Source organism: Lutjanus erythropterus, chromosome 23, assembly GCF_056507025.1.
Source record: "Lutjanus erythropterus isolate fLutEry1 chromosome 23, fLutEry1.hap2, whole genome shotgun sequence".
Taxonomy (NCBI): domain Eukaryota; kingdom Metazoa; phylum Chordata; class Actinopteri; order Lutjaniformes; family Lutjanidae; genus Lutjanus; species Lutjanus erythropterus.
In genome coordinates, this window is record NC_139339.1 from 16,051,633 (window position 1) to 16,073,794 (window position 22,162).

General features: G+C 37.1%; 2 protein-coding genes across 2 annotated transcripts; both read left to right on the forward strand.

Moving 5' to 3' along the window:
- Positions 1-559: 559 nt before the first annotated feature.
- LOC146305878 (GTPase IMAP family member 8-like) lies at positions 560-6,819 on the forward strand. Its single transcript, XM_084713148.1, has 2 exons — positions 560-1,532; positions 4,984-6,819. The coding sequence occupies exons 1-2, from the start codon at positions 575-577 to the stop codon at positions 5,847-5,849; spliced, it is 1,824 nt and encodes a 607-aa protein (XP_084569274.1). The 5' UTR covers positions 560-574; the 3' UTR covers positions 5,850-6,819.
- A 544-nt stretch (positions 6,820-7,363) lies between these two features.
- Positions 7,364-21,334, forward strand: LOC146305879 (GTPase IMAP family member 8-like). Its single transcript, XM_084713149.1, has 4 exons — positions 7,364-7,422; positions 12,413-13,725; positions 17,787-17,801; positions 20,111-21,334. Exons 1-4 carry the CDS (start codon positions 7,364-7,366, stop codon positions 20,986-20,988), a joined length of 2,265 nt encoding a protein of 754 aa, XP_084569275.1. The 3' UTR covers positions 20,989-21,334.
- Positions 21,335-22,162: the final 828 nt, after the last annotated feature.

A 22,162-nucleotide genomic window follows, 5' to 3' on the forward strand; every position in this document is an offset into this window, starting at 1 on the left:
AAAGGAAAACGCTACAAATTTAGTCACACAATGGAAGTGCTCCAGGCCTCTAGGGGCAGTGCTGAGCTTCCACCTGACAGACAGACAACAGAGTATATGGCCTCTCCGGACTCCAGCTTTCTTCTTCTTCTTCTTCTTCTTCTTCTTTTTAATTATAAATACACAAAACAAATATGGCATCGGTTATCTTTTTTTTACATATGTCACACAATACCATTGCCAGAGGAGATTTTAACAAATTCAAAACATTGAATGTGGATGTGAATTCTTTCACTCAGAAAGCCTGAGACTGCTTATGTGAATTGTGATCCACTCATAATTAAAAGCTGTGATGTCCTGAGCTGATCCTAAGTGTTGTATGGGTTAAAGCAAAGTCTTATGCTTTATTCACTCTACTGTCCATCTCGACCTGTTAGTGATAAATGTATTCCTGTTTTAATTACTCACTTGATTTGCACCTCCTGACTACTGGAAGTGAACCCTTGGTAACACATAGTTTATCATATGTATATTTTGAATTTGATTGTAACTAAGGTTTTGTATCTTTTTGCATATGAAAACAACCAAAGGACAAATGTACAATATTATTGAGAGATATTTTTCTCTTTCAGTGCCAAACAGAAGAATTGTTATCTTGGGAAAAACTGGAGTTGGGAAAAGCAGCCTGGCTAACATCATATTTGGAGAGAAACTATTCAATATCGGCCGTACTGCCAACTCTGAAACAGAAAAATGTAAAGCAGAAACCAAATCTGTCAACGGAAGAAGCATCACATTGATCGACACTCCTGGTTTCTTTGACACAAAGAGATCTGAGAAGGAGATGAAGGCTGAGTTAGTGAGGTGTATCACAGAGTGCTCTCCTGGGCCTCATGCTTTTCTCATTGTGCTTAAAGTGGAGAGATTCACAGAGCAGGAGCAGGCCGTCATCAACAAAATAAAAGAATACTTTTCTGAAGAGGCTTTCAAATATGCAGTAATTCTCTTCACCCATGGTGATGACCTTGAAGAAGATCAGAAAATTCACAACTTTGTCTCCAGTAATAAGCTTGCGGATGATCTGGTGAAGAAGTGTGGAGGTCGGTGCCACGTCATTGATAATAAACGCTGGAACGAAAGCTCAGAGGATGAATACAGGAGCAACAAATTCCAGGTGGAGGAGCTACTGAAGTCAGTGGACAAGATGTTGAGGGAAAACAAAGAAGAGTGCTACACCAACGAGTTGCTACAAGCAGTGGGAAAACAAATACAACAAAAAATGGAGGACATCAGACAGACACGGGCAATCATGTCAGCGACAGACGCCAGCGTCCAGGCTAGGGACATTGTACACGCCGAGCTTGTGGCCAAATTTCATGATACAACAATACATCAATTGTTGAAGGGATTCTTTGGTTCACTGTCACCATATGAAAAAGTTGCACTGGTAGCACTGGTAGGTGGTGTAGTGCTAGCTCCTGTAGCTGGACTTGCTGCAGTAGCGTTAGGTGGTGCAGTGGCAGCTGGTGCATTGGCAGCTGATGTATTGACACGTCGCTAAAATCAATCATTAAAAAGTCATATCTCCCTGTAGATTAAAAGAAAATCTTCTATACAATATCCAGCCATTGAGCTGATTTTTTTATTCATATGTAAAATGTAATGGGTTGTACTTCTTGTCTGAGCTACAAAGTTTAGTCACTTCTACCTGTTTCATGAGCTAAACAGTGTCTGTTTTATGAGTTGTTTCTAGAGATTTATATTGTTTATATTGTAGAGAGTTGTTTATATTGTACACCACAAACATAAAACATTTTTAACAACAATAATAGATGAGATCTTTTTTGAAAATCAAACAAGTGTACACTGTAAACTGCATTTCTGTCTTTCTCCGATCACTGTTTCTTGTTGCAGAGGCTGATCAGAAAATATCACTTAATATATGTATAATGTAATTTTGTTAGACAGTGTCCTGCGAAAATAGTTGTCGCACTATGTGTATTGTATTGCATGATCAAAAAATATAATAAGTCGTGACGATTGAAGAAAGTGGAGAGAATCAATCATTAAAAAGTCATATCTCCCTTTTGATTAAATAAAAATCTTGTTCTTGACAATCTTCAGCCTGCTGATTATGTTTATTCATATGTAAAATGTACTGGGTTGTACTTCTTGTCTGAGCTGCAAAGTTTAGTCATTTTTATCTGATTCATGACCTAAACACAGTGTTGGTTTGATGAGTTGTTTATTGTGTTTACTGTAAACCACAAATGTAAAACATTTTAACCGCAATAATAGAGAATATCTTTTCTTTAATCATATGATTGTACACTGTTGGTTGTATTTCTGTCTCCTCTTAAAACATTGATCACTGTTTCCTGCAGAAGCTGACCAGAAAATATCACTTAATATATGTATAATGTAATTTTGATAGACAGTATCCTGCAAAAAAAATGTTCTTCTAAGTGGATTGTATTGCATGATCAAATATAAAAAATCAATAAATTGAAGCCTATGAAAACATGTTTTGTTTTGTTTTTTTTACTTTGTATGATAATCAGTTTATGAATGGTGGACTGAGATAACTGAAATAAAAGTTGAAATATTTTTCATCAAAAATTACTGTACAGAGTGAAATAATATAAGAGTGTACAGCCCTGCTAGCAGCTCTGTGAGGCTGTATGAAGGCTCAGCTAATGTCAGCATGATAACATCCTCACAATAATGAATGTAATGTTAACATGTTCATTTATCTTAATTTAGTGTGTTAGCATTTGATAGTTAATACAAAACATAAAATACAGTTGAAGACTGTTAACTCTTGTTTGATCTCAAGAGATGTAATAAGACTCCCAAATCCCCTCAGTCCTAAAATAGAAAGTGAAAGTGAAACTAGAATAAAAGCTGCGTCAGAGCACAGGACAAGAGACACACAGACACACATCCAGTGACTCCTCACTAATTTCTCTTTTAAGAACATGGGCGGTAAGTTAAGATAATTTCTTACCTTTATTATACTTTTATTAACACTGCTCACTGTATTTCATCTCTCTTTTGTCTGCATGCCTGAATTTTTCATCCCTAGTTTCAACTAGACTTGGTGGCAGATGGGTAAATGTGTTGGACGGGGATAGAAATAAATCTCTCCAGAAACAAAATAAACACAGATTTAGTGTTTGTGAGTGTTCATCTTTGTGGGTAGAGTGATTTCTGTCATATAAAATGAATCTGTAATCTGGGCACACATTCAGGCTAAATTTCAATCCATGTTGACACTGGCTGATCATAAGTTGGCCTACGTATAATTTTATCTGATCATTCCAACATTTGGTTAATGTTCAGCCTAAAGAGACATGAAAACAGCACAAGACAAGAGAAAGAGAGACAGGGAGGAGCCCAGACAGAGAGAGAGAGTGAGACAGAGCGACTTCACGGAAATGGAAACCTAAATGACCAAAAAAACACAACACAACACTGCACTATATGTCAGCAGCCTCTAGATGGCGGCACAGAACAGCATTAGTTGGAAAAGAAATCATGGCCACATGACAATATTATATTTCCTTTAACAACTGATGAGAGTAGAGCAAAAGAAATGCAGCTGCAGAATCTCATCCATAGGTGTCAATATTTTACTTTCAGTCATGCTCACTATTCAGTGTGGCTATTAAAACATTTAAAAGTGATCCTCACTAAGATTATGATTAAGATGACTTTTTTTGACCTCTGAACTGACACTCATCATGGAGGCCTCTTACCTGGACTCCTTTATACCTTTCTATTGCTACTTATTTAAAGATGGTCAATTAACTGGTGTACTGTTATGAATAGAAATACCTAATTTGCATTTTTGTCTTTTATTTATAACTAAGATTAGGACAACACAGATGCATATGGGGTCTATCATGTCAAATTCTCTGACTGTATGGTACCAAACCAGAAAATATTTACAGTGCAGTCGCTGTAGGTTTCATTCCATTTGACTGGCTTCATGCCTTTTCACTTCCCCCAATGGGCAAACCATGGTGTTTATGTCCTCAGTGACATTTTTGTCCAACAGAGCGAATAAAATTTAAATCACACTGTAACTACCATGTGCAAAGAGCAAAAGCATTTGTTCTATTGTGCTGTAATCCAAAGTCCATAAACTCATTAAATTGTCTCTGCAAAACTGCTCTCTTGGATGCCTCTGTGGTCGACAAAACTTGACTTGGGTGGTATTCTCAGGGAGAAAACATGATGAAGTACTATTATTGCCATACATATAAAATTTGTTGTGCCTAAAATGGACAACATTAAAATATGAAGTAGACTAAATCATGAGACTCGTGTAGGTTGATGTATGAATTCAGTGTTGTGCTGATTTGAAAACAAACCAGCCAACAAACAAACAAATAAACAAGCCAAATCTGATTCAAGTGAGTCATGTGCAGCTCTAATCATGTGAACTGTGATGTGCTCATTTTTAAAAGCTAATGATGTTCCAGGCTGATCCTAAGTTTTATATTAGTTACAATCAAGCAGATCAAAATCTTTTGCTTTATTTACTTTGTAAAACAACAGTGATTGTTGTTACTGTTTGTAGAGATTAGATATGAGAAATGTTCTTGATTATTAAAGGACCAGTGTGTAACAATATGGCAGAAATGGAACATATTCATATTCATACGTATTTTCATTAGTGTATAGGAATCACTGAGTTTTTGCTACTTCAGAATGAGCCGTTTTGGACGGGGGTTGGGGGGGGGGGGGCACAATCTACACGCTCATCGTTAGAGGCCACTAAACCCTTCATATTGGTCCTTTAATATGACTGTGGGCCTCTTTTCATTGACACCATCCTTCATTCTCTTAATATGTTAATGCAGCTCATGAGTCAAAAAATCCCAATGAAAAACACTGTGATTTTTTGACTCATGAGGATTTTTACGGTAATTGAGCTCATATGAAGACAACCAAAATACAAAATGTGCAGTATTATTAATGGACAATATTCTGTTTCAGGGTCAGAGCCAATAAGGATTGTTGTCGTGGGCAAAACTGGAGCTGGGAAAAGCAGCCTGGCTAATACCATATTTAAAGAGGAACGGTTCAAGGTTGGCCACACTCTCAACTCTGAAACAAGTGAATGTAAAGCAGAAACCAGATCTGTCAATGGAAGAAGCATCACACTGATCGACACTCCTGGTTTCTTTGACACAAAAACATCTGAGGATGTTATGAAGGGTGAGATAGTGAGGTGTATCACAGAGTGCGCTCCTGGGCCTCATGCTTTTCTCATTGTGCTTAAAGTGGAGAATTTCACAGAGCAGGAGCAGGCTGTCATCGACAAAATACGCCAGTGTTTTTCTGAAGAAGCTTTCAAATATGCAACAGTTCTCTTCACTCATGGTGACCAACTACCTGACGGATGGACAGTCGAAAATCTAATTAGCCAAAATAAGCCTTTGACTGACCTGGTGGATAAGTGTGGAGGCCGGTGCCACATCATCGATAATAAATACTGGAAAGAAAAGCCAGAGAGTGAATACAGGAGCAACCAGTTCCAGGTGAAGGAGCTACTGAAGTCCATAGACAAGATGATGGGGACAAATAATAGAAGCTGCTACACCAATGACATGCTGCAAGAAGCGGAGAGAGAAATACAAAAAGAGATGGAGCTCATTAGAAAGTCATCACCAAACATGTCAAAGGAAGAGATCAGAAAGCTGGCTAAGGAGAGAATAGTTAAGAGGTTTAGGATGAAATGGGCAGGTGTTGGAATAGGTGTATTGTTAGCACTTCTTTTTGGTACAGCAGCAGTTGCATCTTTCGGGCCAGCTCCTGTGCTTGCCGCTGTGGGAGCAGCGATGTCAAGATTTAAGATGTAAGATTTTTAATATGTAGGTAGAAGACATACCACAGGAAGCAGGAAAGAGTGCAGCAGAGATTAAAAAAAGATGAGGAAATTTTTTGTATGTATTATGCAAATATGGAATCTTTGTAAAAACGTGGGTCTGCCAACAATTTATTCTTTCTTTTGTAAAAGGTCCTAACAGTCCAAGAATAGTACCAGTGGCAATATATGAGAATGTCTCTTTATTATCAAGCATTGTTTGCATGTGTGTAGACTGAGATTTAACATGTGCTCTGTTAAATTTACAGGCAAAGTGCTGGTTGCTGTTTACAACATATTCTATGTTACTTATTTGTATTTTGTTCATTGCGTTTTAGTAGTTTGAGTATATGTTTAATCTACAGTTTTATTTTTTGTTTTAGTGCTGCAGTTGGTGTTGGCCTTTGGTCACAGGAGCAGCTGGTGCAGTGGGGGTTCACCTGTTGATTTGTGGTGTTATCATCTTAAGGTTTGCTGTGGCACTGGTATTGGAGGGTTTATTTTGTTTTGCTGCTTTGGTATTTAATTATTTCTTTATGTTTTGGTACCCCCCCGCAGCGAGACATTCTACTTTTTAACCTTTTTAATTGATGTTAGTGACCCTTTGTTGTAATAAAACAGCCTGTTATGGCATTTTGACCCACACTGACTGTTGGCTTCGTTACTGACATTCACCTGTATGCATTTTTAGAGCTTAGCTGGGTGTCACATAATGTTTGGACGTCTGATGTTAGTCTCATGTTGGGTGATCAGATGAGAATGGGTGAAAATCAAGACAGGGGAGTTGGAGGTGAGCGCGTCATGTTAGAGGGATTAAAATATATAAAATCATTTAGAGTAACATCAGACTGTAACTCTGATCATTTGCTATTAATATTATGAAGCACAGAGTTCTAACAAGACACATTAACCATTACATGCAGGTGACAGGTGTGTTCCTGTCATTTTAAATGTCTTTTCGGCTGATAAGATTGTCATTAAGTTGTAGGAGCTACAAACATTAAAACATTTCCGTATTTTATCGCAAATTCCTTCTACGGTGGGTCAAATTACATCAATCTGTTATTTATGATAGTTTAATCAGTGCAACAGAGAAGTGAAAGTACATCAGTAATACTGACATAATTTACAAAAAAGAACAGGACATTGTAATGACTAAAATCAGGAATGATAACCTACATAAGTATTTTGATACAGTATACAGAGAAATTTTGGGACAAACAGAACAGGATTCAGGACAGCTGCTCAAAATTTGGAAATATCCTGATTTTTTCAGGATACCTGGTCATAGTCTCATGTGAACCCTTGTTTGGCCAAAAAAAGAGGTAATAAACTCCTTGATTTTCCCAAACCCCCTGCTTCATCCTCTCCATGGTGGTGGTGCTGTGTGAGAGTGAGCTGTCTCCCCATCCTCTTCTCCAAGTTCCTGTCAGTTTGAGGTCTGACCAGAGGCTCCATTGATTATACAACTCATTTCCAAACCAGAGACATGAATGTCATTCAGAGATAATGCTGTTCTCTGAGGAGAAGGAGAAGGAGAAGGAGAAGGAGAAGGCTTTGTTTCTACTGTAGGCAGACAGGTGATATCCTCCCACACTGAATTCCTGCAACCGTGACACTAGCTCCTTCACAAACAGGAATTCCAGGTAAACTCACACAGTAAGGTCAAGTTGTGACATTTCTATAACTTTATGTAATGTTTTTTTGCTGTTTCTTTGCTGTGACCTTCCAAGAGACTACAGGTGAATTGACTTTAAGATATCATCTGTAGGGTGCATCAAATGGTGACACGCAAGTTTTAAAATGTAACCATTTTAAATAAAAATACATCAATAAAACACAGTGAACCTAAACCAGTGATTAGTTCAGGGTAGAGCTCCACTTTCTGTTGTTTTTTACATAAACTTTCCACTAAAACCAACATTCATCACTGTACTGTTTAGTATTTCCCCACGGGAAAACTTAGTTCTCCACACCCTTAATCTTTCTGTTTGACTGAGCAGTGAGTTTCATGATGGTGAATGATGTCAAAACAACTTGTCCTGTTTATCCTGTGCAAAGACAAATAAAACAATGTAAAAACACTGCAGAACCATACAGATACAGGATACAGGAAACATATCCTCATACACTGGCAGTCTCATCCCTCTGATTGTCTCCACAATTACTTTACTTTCAACAACATGGATGGTGAGTTAACTTCTTTCACTTATTACTGAAGAATGCAAATCAAATTGCAAGATATATAAATTAAAATTTTAAATATAAATTTTCTTTGTATCTTCTTTGTGTTCTTCTTTGTCCAGGTGACAAAAATCCCAAGGCTTTGTCTGCTCTGAGGGGGTCAAAAAATTCCACATGAACTTAAAACACAATTTAAAAGTCTGTCTGCTGTTGGATTGTTAAAAAAAAAAAAGTTAAGGCAAATATAACTGATGAATTTAATTTTTGACAATAAAGCTTTGGAATGAATCACTTTTTCTTTTGGGGTGTTGTGGGCTCTTTGGACAGAAGTAGGGGGGGAAACAGTTCGGGAACCACTGCTTAACAACACTGATAACAAACCCTGCAGCCTCCTTTTTAAATCAATCCCACCTTGATGTATTAAGCAGAGGGCTCAGTGATAAGTATTGCCTGGTGTGAGTGTTGGGCAAGCGGTTAAAACAAAAAACAAAAAAAATATTAACTATTCTGTTAATTGATTAAGGGTAATTTTTCATGCAAAAATGGCAGAAAATACTTTTTTCAGCCTTTCAAATATGGAGATTTCCTACTTTCCTTCATTTATTATCATATTAAATCAAATATCTTTGGATTTTTAGACTTATAAAACGAGACATTTAAAGACATCACGTTAGACTATGAAAATCAGGGATGAACGCTCTGACATTTGGCCTTACCGGTCTTATTGTTTTCGGTCTGCATTCCAGTACAGCTGATTCCCAGCAGTTGGGCATGGCATAAAAACTAATTAAAAAATTCTTTCAAGTTGTTGTTTGACCCACAGACAAAGCATTCCACCTTAAAAAGGTATGAAAGGGTGCAGCAACATGTCGATTGTATTTCCTTGTTGCATTTACTTGTTGCCAATAATTTTCTTTACACTGAACACAATATGTGCCATGACTGACCTGCACTGTCAGGACGGCTGGAGTACCCAACTGTTGTCCACATCAGTTAATCTCATGTAATTGTGATTCCACAGCCTCTTAATACTCTTTTCCATTAATAAGCCCATTAAAACAACATTCTTTACCAGCCACGGTCACCACCCTGAAACCTATCAAAGGTACAGCCATCACCTGACACATTCTTCAATCCCAGCCAAAACTTGAGTCAGAATTTCAAAGATGAAGAAACGAAAGCAAGCAGCTGCAGTTCTTGAAGGTGGACTGTTTGTCGAACTACTTGACCTTTTAATTGTTCTTTTATAACCAGTTTCACTGAATTCTGTTTTGTGAAGTCATTTTCCTGTTGTGCACAATAAAAATCAATTAAACACAATGATAGAGTTCTCATCTTTGGAGAGAACTCATTTTGGGAGGAAGTGGTTAAAAGGAATGAATAAAAGTAGCATAGTGTACCTTTCATTAATCTCTATAGAGATTAATTAGGGATGAACAATAAATATTGTATTTTCTATTGCCTTGCCTTTTGTCATGTTGTATTATCATTTTACAAACTTCAGCAACTTCTTTGTTTTTACCTGAGCCTGATGTAATGTGTTGAAATAAAACACCATTCTTTGCATTAAAAAAGAAGTTGATTAAATGTTATTTTAATGTGTGATGTGTTTTTTGCTTAGACTTATGAGACACGTTTTGTATAAGCGAAAGTCTGCATCAGGAATTTTATGTGACACTCACTCCATTGTTGAGGTGCAGCCAAACAAGTCAAACTGGTAGAAAACGAAAGTAAGTCAAACCACAACAAGAACACAAGAGGAAAAACACATAGTTAGGAGATCAAACAGTCACAGTGACTACAGTCATTTCTTTTTGGACATCATGGACGGTGAGTTGACTTTGTTTCATATCTCTGCAGTGCTGGAGGAAGTTTTTAGATTCTTTATGTAGTAAAATCAGCAACACCACATGGTGCAAGTAAATGTTACTCAAGTTAAAGTATTAAAGTGTTATTAGCAAAATGTAAAGTATCAAGTGAAAGAAAATTGCCCACTTTTATTATTATATTATATTGGTAATCCAGGAATATGTAGAATATTAGTGCTGTGGCTGACACAGATACTTTAACAGTGCATCACATTTCCATCCTATGTTTTGTATAAACCATCTTGGTAATGTAACTATTAACTATATCTCAGATAGATGTGAGTATAAAATACAATATAAAGGAGAAAGAAAGGAGAATAACATGGAAATACTTAAATTCAAGTACCATGAATTTGTATTTAAGTATAGTACTTGAATAAATGGACTTCCTGCTGTACATGACTGTACAGCACACTGTATTGAAACAACTGACATAATGTATTGGATGAAATTCCATTGAATCACTTTGGTGATCCCTTAACTTGTCATCTGGTGCCACCATCGGGCCAAAGAATTATTTGTTCCATATTTGCAATACTTTTTTTTACAAACAAGTACTTTGAAACTAAATGACATTCATATCAGCCTGAGCTGCACAGTGGAATGTTTGAAATTCCCAAATAAAAACCACTCAAAAAAGAAAACAGGTGAAATATAACACACATTGTTATATGCATTTCCTTTGTATGTATTTATAGAGACATAAAGCTTAATAACTGTCCTTAAATATGTTTTTCATCTAATTATAACACAGTAAATGCACATTATAACACAGGGGAGTTGGAGGTGAGCGTGTCATGTTAGAGGGATTAAAATATATAAAATCATTTAGAGTAACATCAGACTGTAACTCTGATCATTTGCTATTAATATCATGAAGCACAGAGTCCTAACAAGACACATTAACCATTACATGCAGGTGACAGGTGTGTTACCTTCATTATAAACATCTTTTCAGCAGATAAAATTGTCATTAAAGGGAAAGTTCACCCAAAAATCAAAATTTGGTCATTATCTACTCAATCTTATGCTAATCGAAGGTCTGGTTTAGTTTTTTAGTCAACAAAACACTGCTGGAGGCTCACAGGAAAATAACGTTGGACAATATCCCAAATAATATCAGTGAATGGTGACCAGTAAATAACCACTAAAATAAATAAAACAATATATAAAATAAAATACCTCTATTCTGCTTGACCTGTGTAATCCAAGTCTCCTACAAATAGTAACAAGAATTTGAACCTTACACAAAGAAAGGAAGTAAAATAACAGCCTCTCTCCTTAATTTGTGCATGTGTAACTTTAGGTACACCATCACTGAGATTCTTTTCTGATGTATTTTCACCTACTGGCAAATCAGCACACATGTCATTTATGCAGTAAGCTCATTAACTTGTGTTAAAGTACAGATGTATATGTATTGACTGGCTGACACAACACTAGCACTTTTACAGCAAGTGTTTTCACTTCAACTTAAGGTCCACTTACGATTGTTAAATAATTTATGACGTCCACCATCCCACATAAATGGGAAAAAACATATCATGACAAAGAAAGGAGAAAAAATAAACTGGGCTCTAGCAAAATTTCACCACATTCAAAACACTGAATGTAGATGTGAATTCTTGATGACATTTAGATATAAAAATAACGACCCTTGGAAATTACCCAATAATAATAAATCAATAAGTATTTTAATCTAACCACTTGGCAGAACCACTGCCTCTGCTGCCTGAGACTGCTTCTGTGAATTGTGACGCTCTCATAATTAAAAGCTGTGATGTCCTGAGCTGATTCTAAATGTTGTATGAGTTAAAGAAAAGTACTATGCTTTATTTACTCTACTGTGTTTTATCCACTTCAGCCTGTTGGTGATAAATGTATTCCTGTTTTCTGTTTCGTTACAGTGTCAAATGATCAGAGACCACTGATGCAGAGCAGCAGTTGTGGATTGGTGTCATCTCACAGTGAGTTAAACTGACCTGAGTCAGAATTATTCTTCTATATTTTAACATCAAGTGTTTGTAGGTGGTGGGTAAAGACTCATATTATATTAGGGTGGAGACGATGTTGCGAGGACCCTGTATGCAAAGACATTCTATTCGTAAATGAATTGAATTTAATTGTGCTTGAAAACTAAATAAAAACCAAAATGACTCCATAGCAGCTCCTATAAAATTCAAATTTGAAGCCCCGAACTTTAGATTTCACCAAGATGAAAAGCTTTGCAGTTTTTTGCTGTTTACAGCTGTTCTGCTTCAATTATTATTTGAACAGCAATTGGTTCTGTTAGAAAAGATTGGATACACAAGATGTTCTTGATCATTGAAATGCTGTTGAGCCTCTTTTTTATGTATTGGCACCATTCTTCATTGCCTGATTAGGATAATGTATCTATTAAATAAATATAAATAGCTTATTGTGATTTTTAAACAATGGGAATTTTAATTGTAACTGAGCATGTGTGTATTTTTAATGTGAGAACATCCACAAGACAAATGTAAAGTATTATTGAGGGATATTTTTCTCTTTCAGTGTCAGACAGAAGAATTGTCATCTTGGGAAAAACTGGATCTGGGAAAAGCAGCCTGGTTAACACCATATTTGGAGAGAAACTGTTCAAGACTAACCATACTCCCAACTCCGAAACAAGTAAATGTCAGGCAAAATCCAAATCAGTAAATGGAAGAAGCATCACTTTGATCGACACTCCTGGTTTCTTTGACACACACAGATCTGAGGATGAGCTGAAGCCTGAGATAGTGAGGTGTATCACAGAGTGCTCTCCTGGGCCTCATGCTTTTCTCATTGTGCTTGAAGTGAAGAAATTCACAAAGCAAGAGCAGGATGTCATCGACAAAATAAATGAATACTTTTCTGAACAAGTCTTAAAATATGCAATAGTTGTTTTTACTCATGGTGACCAGCTCTGTGATGAATCTAAAGTCAGTGATTTCGTCCGCGAGAGTGAGCCTTTGAGTGATCTGGTGAAGAAGTGTGAAGGTCGGTGCCACGTCATTGATAATAAATATTGGAACGAAAACCCAACATGTGAATACAGGAGCAACAAATTCCAGGTGGAGGAGCTGCTGAAGTCAGTAGACAGGATGATAGAAAACAATGGAAGCTGCTACACCAATGAGATGCTACAAGCAGTGGAGAAACAAATACAACAAAACATGGAGGGCATTAGACAGTCATCACCAAACATGCCAGAGGAAGAGGTTCGAGAGCAGGCTAAGGAGAGAGTATTTAAGAAATGTATGGTAAAACTGGCAGGTACTGCAACAGGTGTATTGCTTGGAGCTTTTTTTGGTTTAGGAGTGATGGTTTCAGCAGTTTTAAAGGTTCTTAGAAAAGTAGTCGAAACAGCAGCAGTAGGAGGAACAGCAGCAGAAGGAGGTGCAGCAGCAGAAGGAGGTGCAGCAGCTGTTGCAGGAGCAGCAGCAGCAGCAGGAGCAGCAGCAGCAGAAGGAGGAGCAACAGCTGTTGCAGGAGCAGCAGCAGTAGGAGGTGCAGCAGCAGAAGGAGGAGCAGCAGCAGTAGGAGGAGCAGCAGCAGAAGGAGGTGCAGCAGCTGTTGCAGGAGGAGCACAGATAGCTGGAATAGTAGTTGGCACAGTTGCAGCAGTAGCTGCTGTAGCGGGAGGAGTGATAGGTGGTAACAAAGGATATCATGCAGCTGAGGAAGCAGACACACTATGGAAAGCAGTAAAGAGAGCAGCAGAGGCTGTCAAGGATGAAGCTGAATCTGTTTTAGATAAAACACAGGATGTTTTGGACGGACTGTCGCTTCGAAACAATTATCAAAGACTCTTAAGTACTGACTCTTGAAGAGGGTGGGTGGTGGGCTGGAGAGGAGACATATAATTAAAGATTAATAAAAGGTCACTGCAGATTTAATGAAAATCTTGTTCTAGACATCTTTTTTTTTTTACCATTGAGCTTTTTATGTTTATTCATATATTATATGTAATAGGTTGTATTTCCTGTCTGTGCTTCAAACTTTCTTGATTTCTGTTTCATGAGCTAAACACAGATTGTTAGCTTGATGTACTGTATATTGCATGTACTGTAACACAAACCAGAAGGATAAAATGTTTTGAACAGACCTTTTTTTTAAAACATCAAGTGTACACTGTCGTTATAGGCTTCTGATGTTCCTGCTAAAATAGATGTGGTTCTGTTTTGATTACAATGTATCATCAAGGCAAACAATGAATAAATTGAAATCTATGAAAAAAAGTCTTTTGAGCAAATAAAGTTTTAGCTTGGTACAGTAATCAATTTATGAATGGTGCATTGGGATAATTAAATCAATTTAATAACAGAGGAGGGCAAATAAGGCCGAGTGTAGCAGCTAATGTCACCATGTTAGCATGATCTTAGTTTAGCATGTTAGCATTTGATAGTTACCACAGAACATGAAGTGCAGTGTAAAGTGCAGGCTGATGTCATTGGTTGGATATAATTAGTTTTGCAGGTATTTGGTAAACCAATGAATCAAACAAATTGAAATTATGACTCAATGTTAGACAAACAGTCAGGAGATGACCGAAGTCTAGCAGATTTTAGTTTGATATTTTATAGTTATTCATCCTCTGGGCTCCATTGATATATTTACCAAGTTTAATGACAACCCATCTGATACCTGTCAAGCTATTTCACAAAAAGCCCAGAACATCAACCTCATAAGGCCTTTTCTTACTAGTTTATTGATAGGCAGCAACCTCTGGTTGCCACAATAATTATGACAGGAGCAGTATAATGAGCAAGAAAGTTTGTAAAAGGAGGAGGTATTAAATAATTTTAGTTATGTAACCTCATGTGACATAATGGATTTATTTTTACCCAAACCATGATCTTTTCCTAATCAAGTGGTTTTGTGGCCTAACCCCAACCAAACTTTGTCTGTTAACCAGACAAATCTGTGCGTTTATACATCATTCGCTCTGTTAGACATGTCTGGCCTCCTTCTTGTGACTTCCATCTGTCCTGCTCTTGTCAGGCCAATCAAAATATGTCACACGTTTGAAACACTGTCAACTTGACGTGATGATCAAATATAAATCAAGATTTTGTTACTGTCTTTTTGAGAAACACATATCAGTTGGCTGTTTAGCTGTAATTTTAGAAAGTTTGTGACCAAGCTGACATTTTTATCCTGCTTGAAAATGGAACAAGCACTGGTGTCACTCAGTTTATCATATTGTGTCCAATATGTTTTACTGAAATATGTAAAAAGAAAAAAATCAAATTTTGTAAATTTTATCATCATCATCATACATAAAATATTAGTAATACTAAATTAATATTTGACTAGTGTTTTTGATCTCATGGTGGTTTACATGGGTTGTAACATGTGAAGTGAAACAAGTAAAAACTATGGCTGAAAAGATTTTTGTTGTTTGATGCAACAGCTTAAATAAAATACAGTACATTACTCTATTTTAAATAGGTCATTTCTTATTTCATTACTTTATTTCTATTTCATTCTCCACCTAGTTTTAGTGTTTACTCACAAACTACTTTAATCTGCTGACCTCACACATACCTACACCTCTGCAGGTCTCTAACTCTCTCACACACCATCTTGCTCCACTTCTCTCTGTTTCTCTTTCTCTGTACAGTTTGTGTCTGATCTGTTGACTTTCTTTATCAGCAGGGTGTTTTATAAAGTTGCCCAGATAACACCTGCGATTCAGTTTTCACAGCAGCAAATAAAATGTGTGTGGAGAAGACTTGTTGTAACTCTTGTAGCAGAGCAAACAGGTACAGAAGGGGCAGAAAGGGGGAGATGGCCCACTACTTAATCAATCGCAGAGGGAGGAGGGCGTCATTCTCTCACACAGATAATAAGAATAAAAATAAAAATGCTAAAATGGGTCTCTGACTGTTGATATATATGGCTGCTTGCGCAAGTGAAGTCTGTGTGTGGGAAACATGCAACAATTCATCTCACACACAAACAACTTGTGGGAGTGTTAGTGGGTGTTTACATGGGTGTGTTTAAGGCTATCTCGAAGCATATAAGCGAGTGTTGTGAGCATTGAATTTTACCTTTCTTTTTCATCATGGCGGCAAAGGACTCTCATCGCAAGCTATCAAGCAAGAAAGCAACCAAATGTATGGATCGCTCCGTAGCTGATGATGCTATAGGTATGTCTACTGGAGCTAGGCCGTTCGATGTAGCTGTGGATGGGGCTCCTCACACAGACAGGTGTAGCACAGGCGTCCTTACTGCTAACTCTGTGAGGTTAAAGTTGGAGTATGAGGGAGTCAATGGGTACATGTATTCTGTTGAATATAGTGGCGGACAGGTTTCGCTGAGTGTATTACATTACATCACTCTTGAAAGTTTGTTTGTTTGTTAATGTCTTTTTAAACTGTGTATATCTACTTTGTGTGCGTGTCAATAAAATCTATAAAATGTTTCTTGATTCTCTGTCTTATTCTTTTGGGTCATTAAATACTAACACTGAAGTCTGGGTTTTTGCTACAACTAACTTGCCCAGAGAAAGAAACAAATAAAAAGATGGTGTAACCAACATGTCGGGTCATTTATGTCACAACTAAATAAGGACAATGAGAAAACAGTCTTTAACAGCTTGTGCAAAATGAAACTGAGGAAGACGGCGACTTTTAAATTTAATGTGAGAATATCAAAACTGCGGGGTGTGTTTACAAAGGGCTACGAACAGACTTACACAGATGAGATTTTTACAATAACGGAGCGAATTGCCCGAGACCCTCCCCTTCATAGACTGACTGACTTTGCTGGCAAAGCAGTGAAAGGCACGTTTTACGAGCCGGAGTGACAATTAGTAATTATTGATAAAAACAAGTAATTTAAAATAGGAAAAATATTGGCCAGAAAGAGATCAGGGTGTAAAAATCTAGTCCTGGTCAAATGGTTGGGTTGGCCCGAGAAATTTAACTCATGGCTGTCTGAAAAAGATATTGTCGACGTGTGATAAAAGGCTCCTGCTCTCTACTTTTGCGCTCACTGCTAAATTCGGGCATATTCGCATCACAACAATGCAGAAGAGCACTCCAAGGTGTCGCCCAAGGTACAGTTGTATAATAAGCGAAAACCCTTATTACTACTATATACTGGATAGTTGTAAAGATTATGTCATCATGTTAATAGTAAAAATAATATAGCGATGTAAGGTCCTTCTACACTCATTAACTACCCAAAACACAATTAAACACAACAGCATGACTATTGTCCAACAAGAAGAAGTGTTCTGTTTAGAGGGAAATAGACCAAACCAGCTTTGCTGTCCTTAGAGCTTTGGTTCTAGCACTACTAAAAATCAACCCTCCATCATTACAGGAGATGAGAGGAAAGTATCATCATTCAAATGTGGCCAACCCAAAATAATTTGATATTATGATATGAGTTTGTGGGCCTCTAAATCTATTAATAATCTAACAAGTTAGTCTTTACCATTTACCTTGTTTAATATTTGCATTATTCCAATTTAACATAAAATATTACCAAAGTATATAATTTATTTGTAGTTTTCTTACATTTCCTTGCATCAGTATCCCCACTTTTCCTTGAATAAAAGTTAAATGTATATTTTAAAACCTTTTATTGGTCCGTTTCTATTAGCTATAGTATATATCTATAGTATATATATCTATATATCTATGGTAATGCTTTGACAAAATCCTTTGTTATTGTTCATGTTATGTTTGAATGTCTGAAGGCAGACTGTTAACTCTTGTTTGATCTCAAGAGATGTAATAAGACTCCCAAATCCCCTCACTCCTAAAATAGAAAGTGAAAGTGAAACTAGAATAAAAGCTGCGTCAGAGCACAGGACAAGAGACACACAGACTGTCAGTACATCCAGTGACTCCTCACGAATTCTAACAACATGGACAGTAAGTTAAGATTATTTCTTACCTTTATTATACTTTTATTAACACTGCTCACTGTATTTCATCTCTGTTTTGTCTGCATGCCTGAATTTCTCATCCGTAGTTTCAACTAGACTCGGTGGCAGATGGGTAAATGTGTTGGTCGGAGGTAGAAATAAATCTCTCTAGAAACAAAATAAACACAAATTTAGCGTTTGTGAGTGTTCATCTTTGTTGGTAGAGTCATTTCTGTCAAATAAAATGAATCTGTAATCTGGGCACACATTCAGGCTAAATTTCAGTCCATGTTGATAACTGACACTGTCACTGAGGAATAAATAGACTAATCATGAGTTTTTTTTTATCTGATCATTCCGTTATTATTATTGTTCAGCCTAAAGAAACATGAAAACAGCAGAAAAAGAGAGACAGGGAGGGGTCGAGACAGAAAGAGAGGGTGAGAGAGCGACTTAACGGAAATGGAAACCTAAATGACAAAAAAAACACGACGCAACACTGCACTATATGTCAGCAGCCTCTAGATGGCGGCACAGAACAGCATTAGTTGGAAGAGAAATCATGACCACATGACAATATTTTATTTCCTTTAACAACTGATGAGAGTAGAGCAAAGGAAATGCAGCTGAGGAGACGTGAAGGTGGTAAAATATGTCAGCCATGCTCACTATTCTTTAATGGAAGTAAGAATTTCTATTCAGTGTAGCTATTAAAACATTTAAAAGTTATACTCACTAAGATTATGGAAGTATTGAAATTGTCACAAAGTTTTTTTTAGTGAAGGAGTGTGATCAAAGGATGTGATGTGAATGATCTTTGGACTTATGTCTGCGAATATGACATACAGTATATATACCGCACAGCAGATTACCAAAAATATAATAGTTAATAATAGTTCCTTTTATTTTCAGTATTTATCACCACTAAATGACTGTACAGAGTCTACAGCCATGCATACACTTATGCTGTACACTGCAGTGTGGTCTTTGTGACAGGTGTTCCCACTCTACAAAAGGAACCTTTAGGCTCAGGAGCAAATATCCACGGTATGTGGTGCCTCAGCATCTTAGGATGACATTGGCAGTGTTGAGGCTGAGGCATCTGAATCTGTTACACTAAAAGCATTACAGTCCAGATTCAAGCCTCCCAGAGGGTGGATAGCCCGATCTAAGGAAATATGCGGAAAGCAAACAGAGGAATTTTTTGATGGGAGCCTTTCTCCCATTCTGCATTACAGCAAGAATGTGGATAGAGTTTTTTGTGTAGCTTTTTTTTTTTGCTTGCATGATTTTCTCATCAAGAGATATGATTGTGAGAACAGGGGCACTAAGTGACTGGAGCAGTTCAAAGGAAATATTTTCGAAACACTTGGCAACACCGGCTCATATTGTTTTGGGAACGAGCCAGTCACCTGTTCCAGTCGTGATGATATTGGAATTGATGTGGAGGCCAATCTGCAAGAGTTTAATGCAACAGGGGATGCAGAATGAATTTCAAATAGGTAGGAATACTACTTAATTTTCTCATCTGGCCTTTTAATTGTTTATTGTAGCAGCTTGGTTTGGGCTTGGTGTTTTTATGCTGAACTGTTGATGTTGAATAGTTCAACACCTGAGACACTGTCCTCCTGGTCTCATGCTCTTACTTATATCCCCAGGTTGTTTTAACACATGGTAATGGTGCCCTTCAATCGGTAAATTCATATACATTATTGTGGGTTTATCGTTTCATTGTAGCAGACTGATGTTTATTTCATATGCAGTTCTGATCATAGACTCTGGAGGAGCAATGGGATGGTTTTTGTAGCCATAGATTCCCACTGTTGGGGCGTAGGCCCCCTCAGGGTTCCTTCGCCGCCTGGTTGGGACTTGTTCCATTATGCTGACCTGTTCACTTACAGTGTTGAATTATTTGCCACGACTGAGCCTTTGGTGGATGCCCCTTCAATACCCAACCATGACACTATCACCTGTTATTAATTAACCTGTTTAGCATTAGAATACTCTAAACTGTGTTTTTTAAGAGTTCCACAACTTTTTTAGTTTTTGTTGCCCCTGACCCAACTTTTTCTAAACATGTTGCAGGCATCAAATTAAGAATGATTGTACAATTACAAAAATGTCATCAGTTTGAACATTAGATATTTTGACCATATACTGTATTCAGTTAAATAGAAGTCAAAAAGGATTTGCAAATCATTGCATTCTGTTTTTAAGTTTCACACAGCATCACAGCTTATTTTTTAGAATTGGTGTTGTATGAAACCAACCAAAATAAAATGTGTGGTATTATTGATGGACATTATTCTCTTTCAGAGTCAAAGAGAATTGTCCTCTTGGGAAAAACTGGATCTGGGAAAAGCAGCCTGGCTAACACCATATTTGGAGAGAATGTCTTCAAGGTTGACCATACTCTCAACTCTGAAACAAGAAGATTTCAAGAAGAAACCAAATCTGTCAACGGAAGAAGCATCACCTTGATCGACACCCCTGGTTTCTACATCACAGGCATATCTGAAGAGCAGCTGAAGCCTGAAATATTGAGGTGTATTTGTGCTCCTGGGCCTCATGCTTTTCTCATTGTGCTTAAAGTGGAGAAAGTCACAGAACAGGAGAAAGCTATCATCAACAAAATGTTCGAACATTTCTCTCAAGATGCTCTAAAATATGGTGTAGTTGTCTTCACTCATGGTGATGACCTCCCTAAAGGGATGAAAATTGAGGAGTTTGTCCGTCAGAATCAGAATCTGAGTAATCTGGTGAAGATGTGTGGTGATCGGTGCCACGTTGTTGATAATAAATACTGGAAGAACAAGCAACAGGATGAATACAGGAGCAACCAGGTCCATGTGGCAGAGCTGCTCAACACCATAGAGAAGATGGTGAAGGAGAACAATGGAAGGTACTACACCGATGAAAGGATACAAGCAGTGGAGAGAGAAATACAGGAAGAGGAGGAGCGCATTCAAAGTTCATCAGAAAACATGTCACAGGAGGAGATCAGGAAACAGGCTAAAAACAACATCTGTAAGAAGCAGGTGAACAATTCATCATGGATAAGACGTTTAGTCTCCACCGTGATGAATTGTTCACCCGTGCGTTTCATAGTCATACCTGGATTACTCATGGTCTTTGCTGTGTGGATCAATTCAAGATATAGACAGAGAATGTTAACAGAAAACACAAAATATTAACAGAAGCACCACCTGACAAAAAATGAAGGGCCACACCAGTTATAGCAGTGGTCAAAGGACCAGTAGTTGATCTGAACAGCTGAACATGTCTTTTGTAGCTCTAGAGGAGATTTCTGGAAGTGTTGGGTTTGAATGAAGTGGACATTTAGAAGGAGAGTCTATAATGAAATGAGAATTTGTAATTTTTGAGCTTGATTCATACTATATTCACCGCTGTTTATTAATCTGTCACTTGTGAGTCCCCCTGCTTTATGTCAATGCAATTCTAAATCACCGGTTTCAATATATTTAATTGTATCGCTTTGTTATAAACATATTATGCAACAATAAAACAGCTGACTGGTCACATGTCTTTTCAGTTGTGTCTTTTTTTCACATATATGATGATTGTTATGGTGGTCAAAGGTGAAAGTTTAGTTTCACCATCATGTCTGTTCCATCCATGTGAACATAATATTGTAAGAGTGCCCTGACAGATTTTCTTCAAATTTGTATTAGAATTTGGAGGTCAAAGGTCACTGTGACCTCAAGTATGTCCCATTTTGTGAACATGATATCACAGGAATACCTGGATGGAATTTCATCAGCACCCACCTCGACCCAAGGATGAATGATTACAGTTAACCTCACAAATTACCACAGAAGTGGTGCTTTTGGCCATAACTCAGAGGCTGTAGGATCTATATAATAGTATAGTTGTAACCGAGAATCCTGGGTTCATCTAACTGTATAAACTTAGTAAGGACACAATAAATGGGATAACAAGTTCAAACTTCTCAATTTTAACATTGGTATTTATTTATTTGTTATTTATTTAGAACATCACAAGCACTACTATATATACATATCTATCTATCTATATATATATATATATATATATATATATATATATATATCTACATATATATATATATGCACCCTTGAATCCACATAGAACTTGAGCTGCACTAACTTTTAGTTCTAAAAGGGACTTAAAGGGATAGTTCACCCAAACGTGACAATTCAGTCATTGTCTACTCACCCTCAATGTTTTGTGGGCTAACAAAATAAAAAAACTCACTCTCAGTTGGAATGATGGTGAGTAACTAATGACTGAATTTTCATTTCTGGGTGACCTATCCCTTTACCATACATGTTATCAAATCAGCCAACTTATTTATCCGACGTATACCTC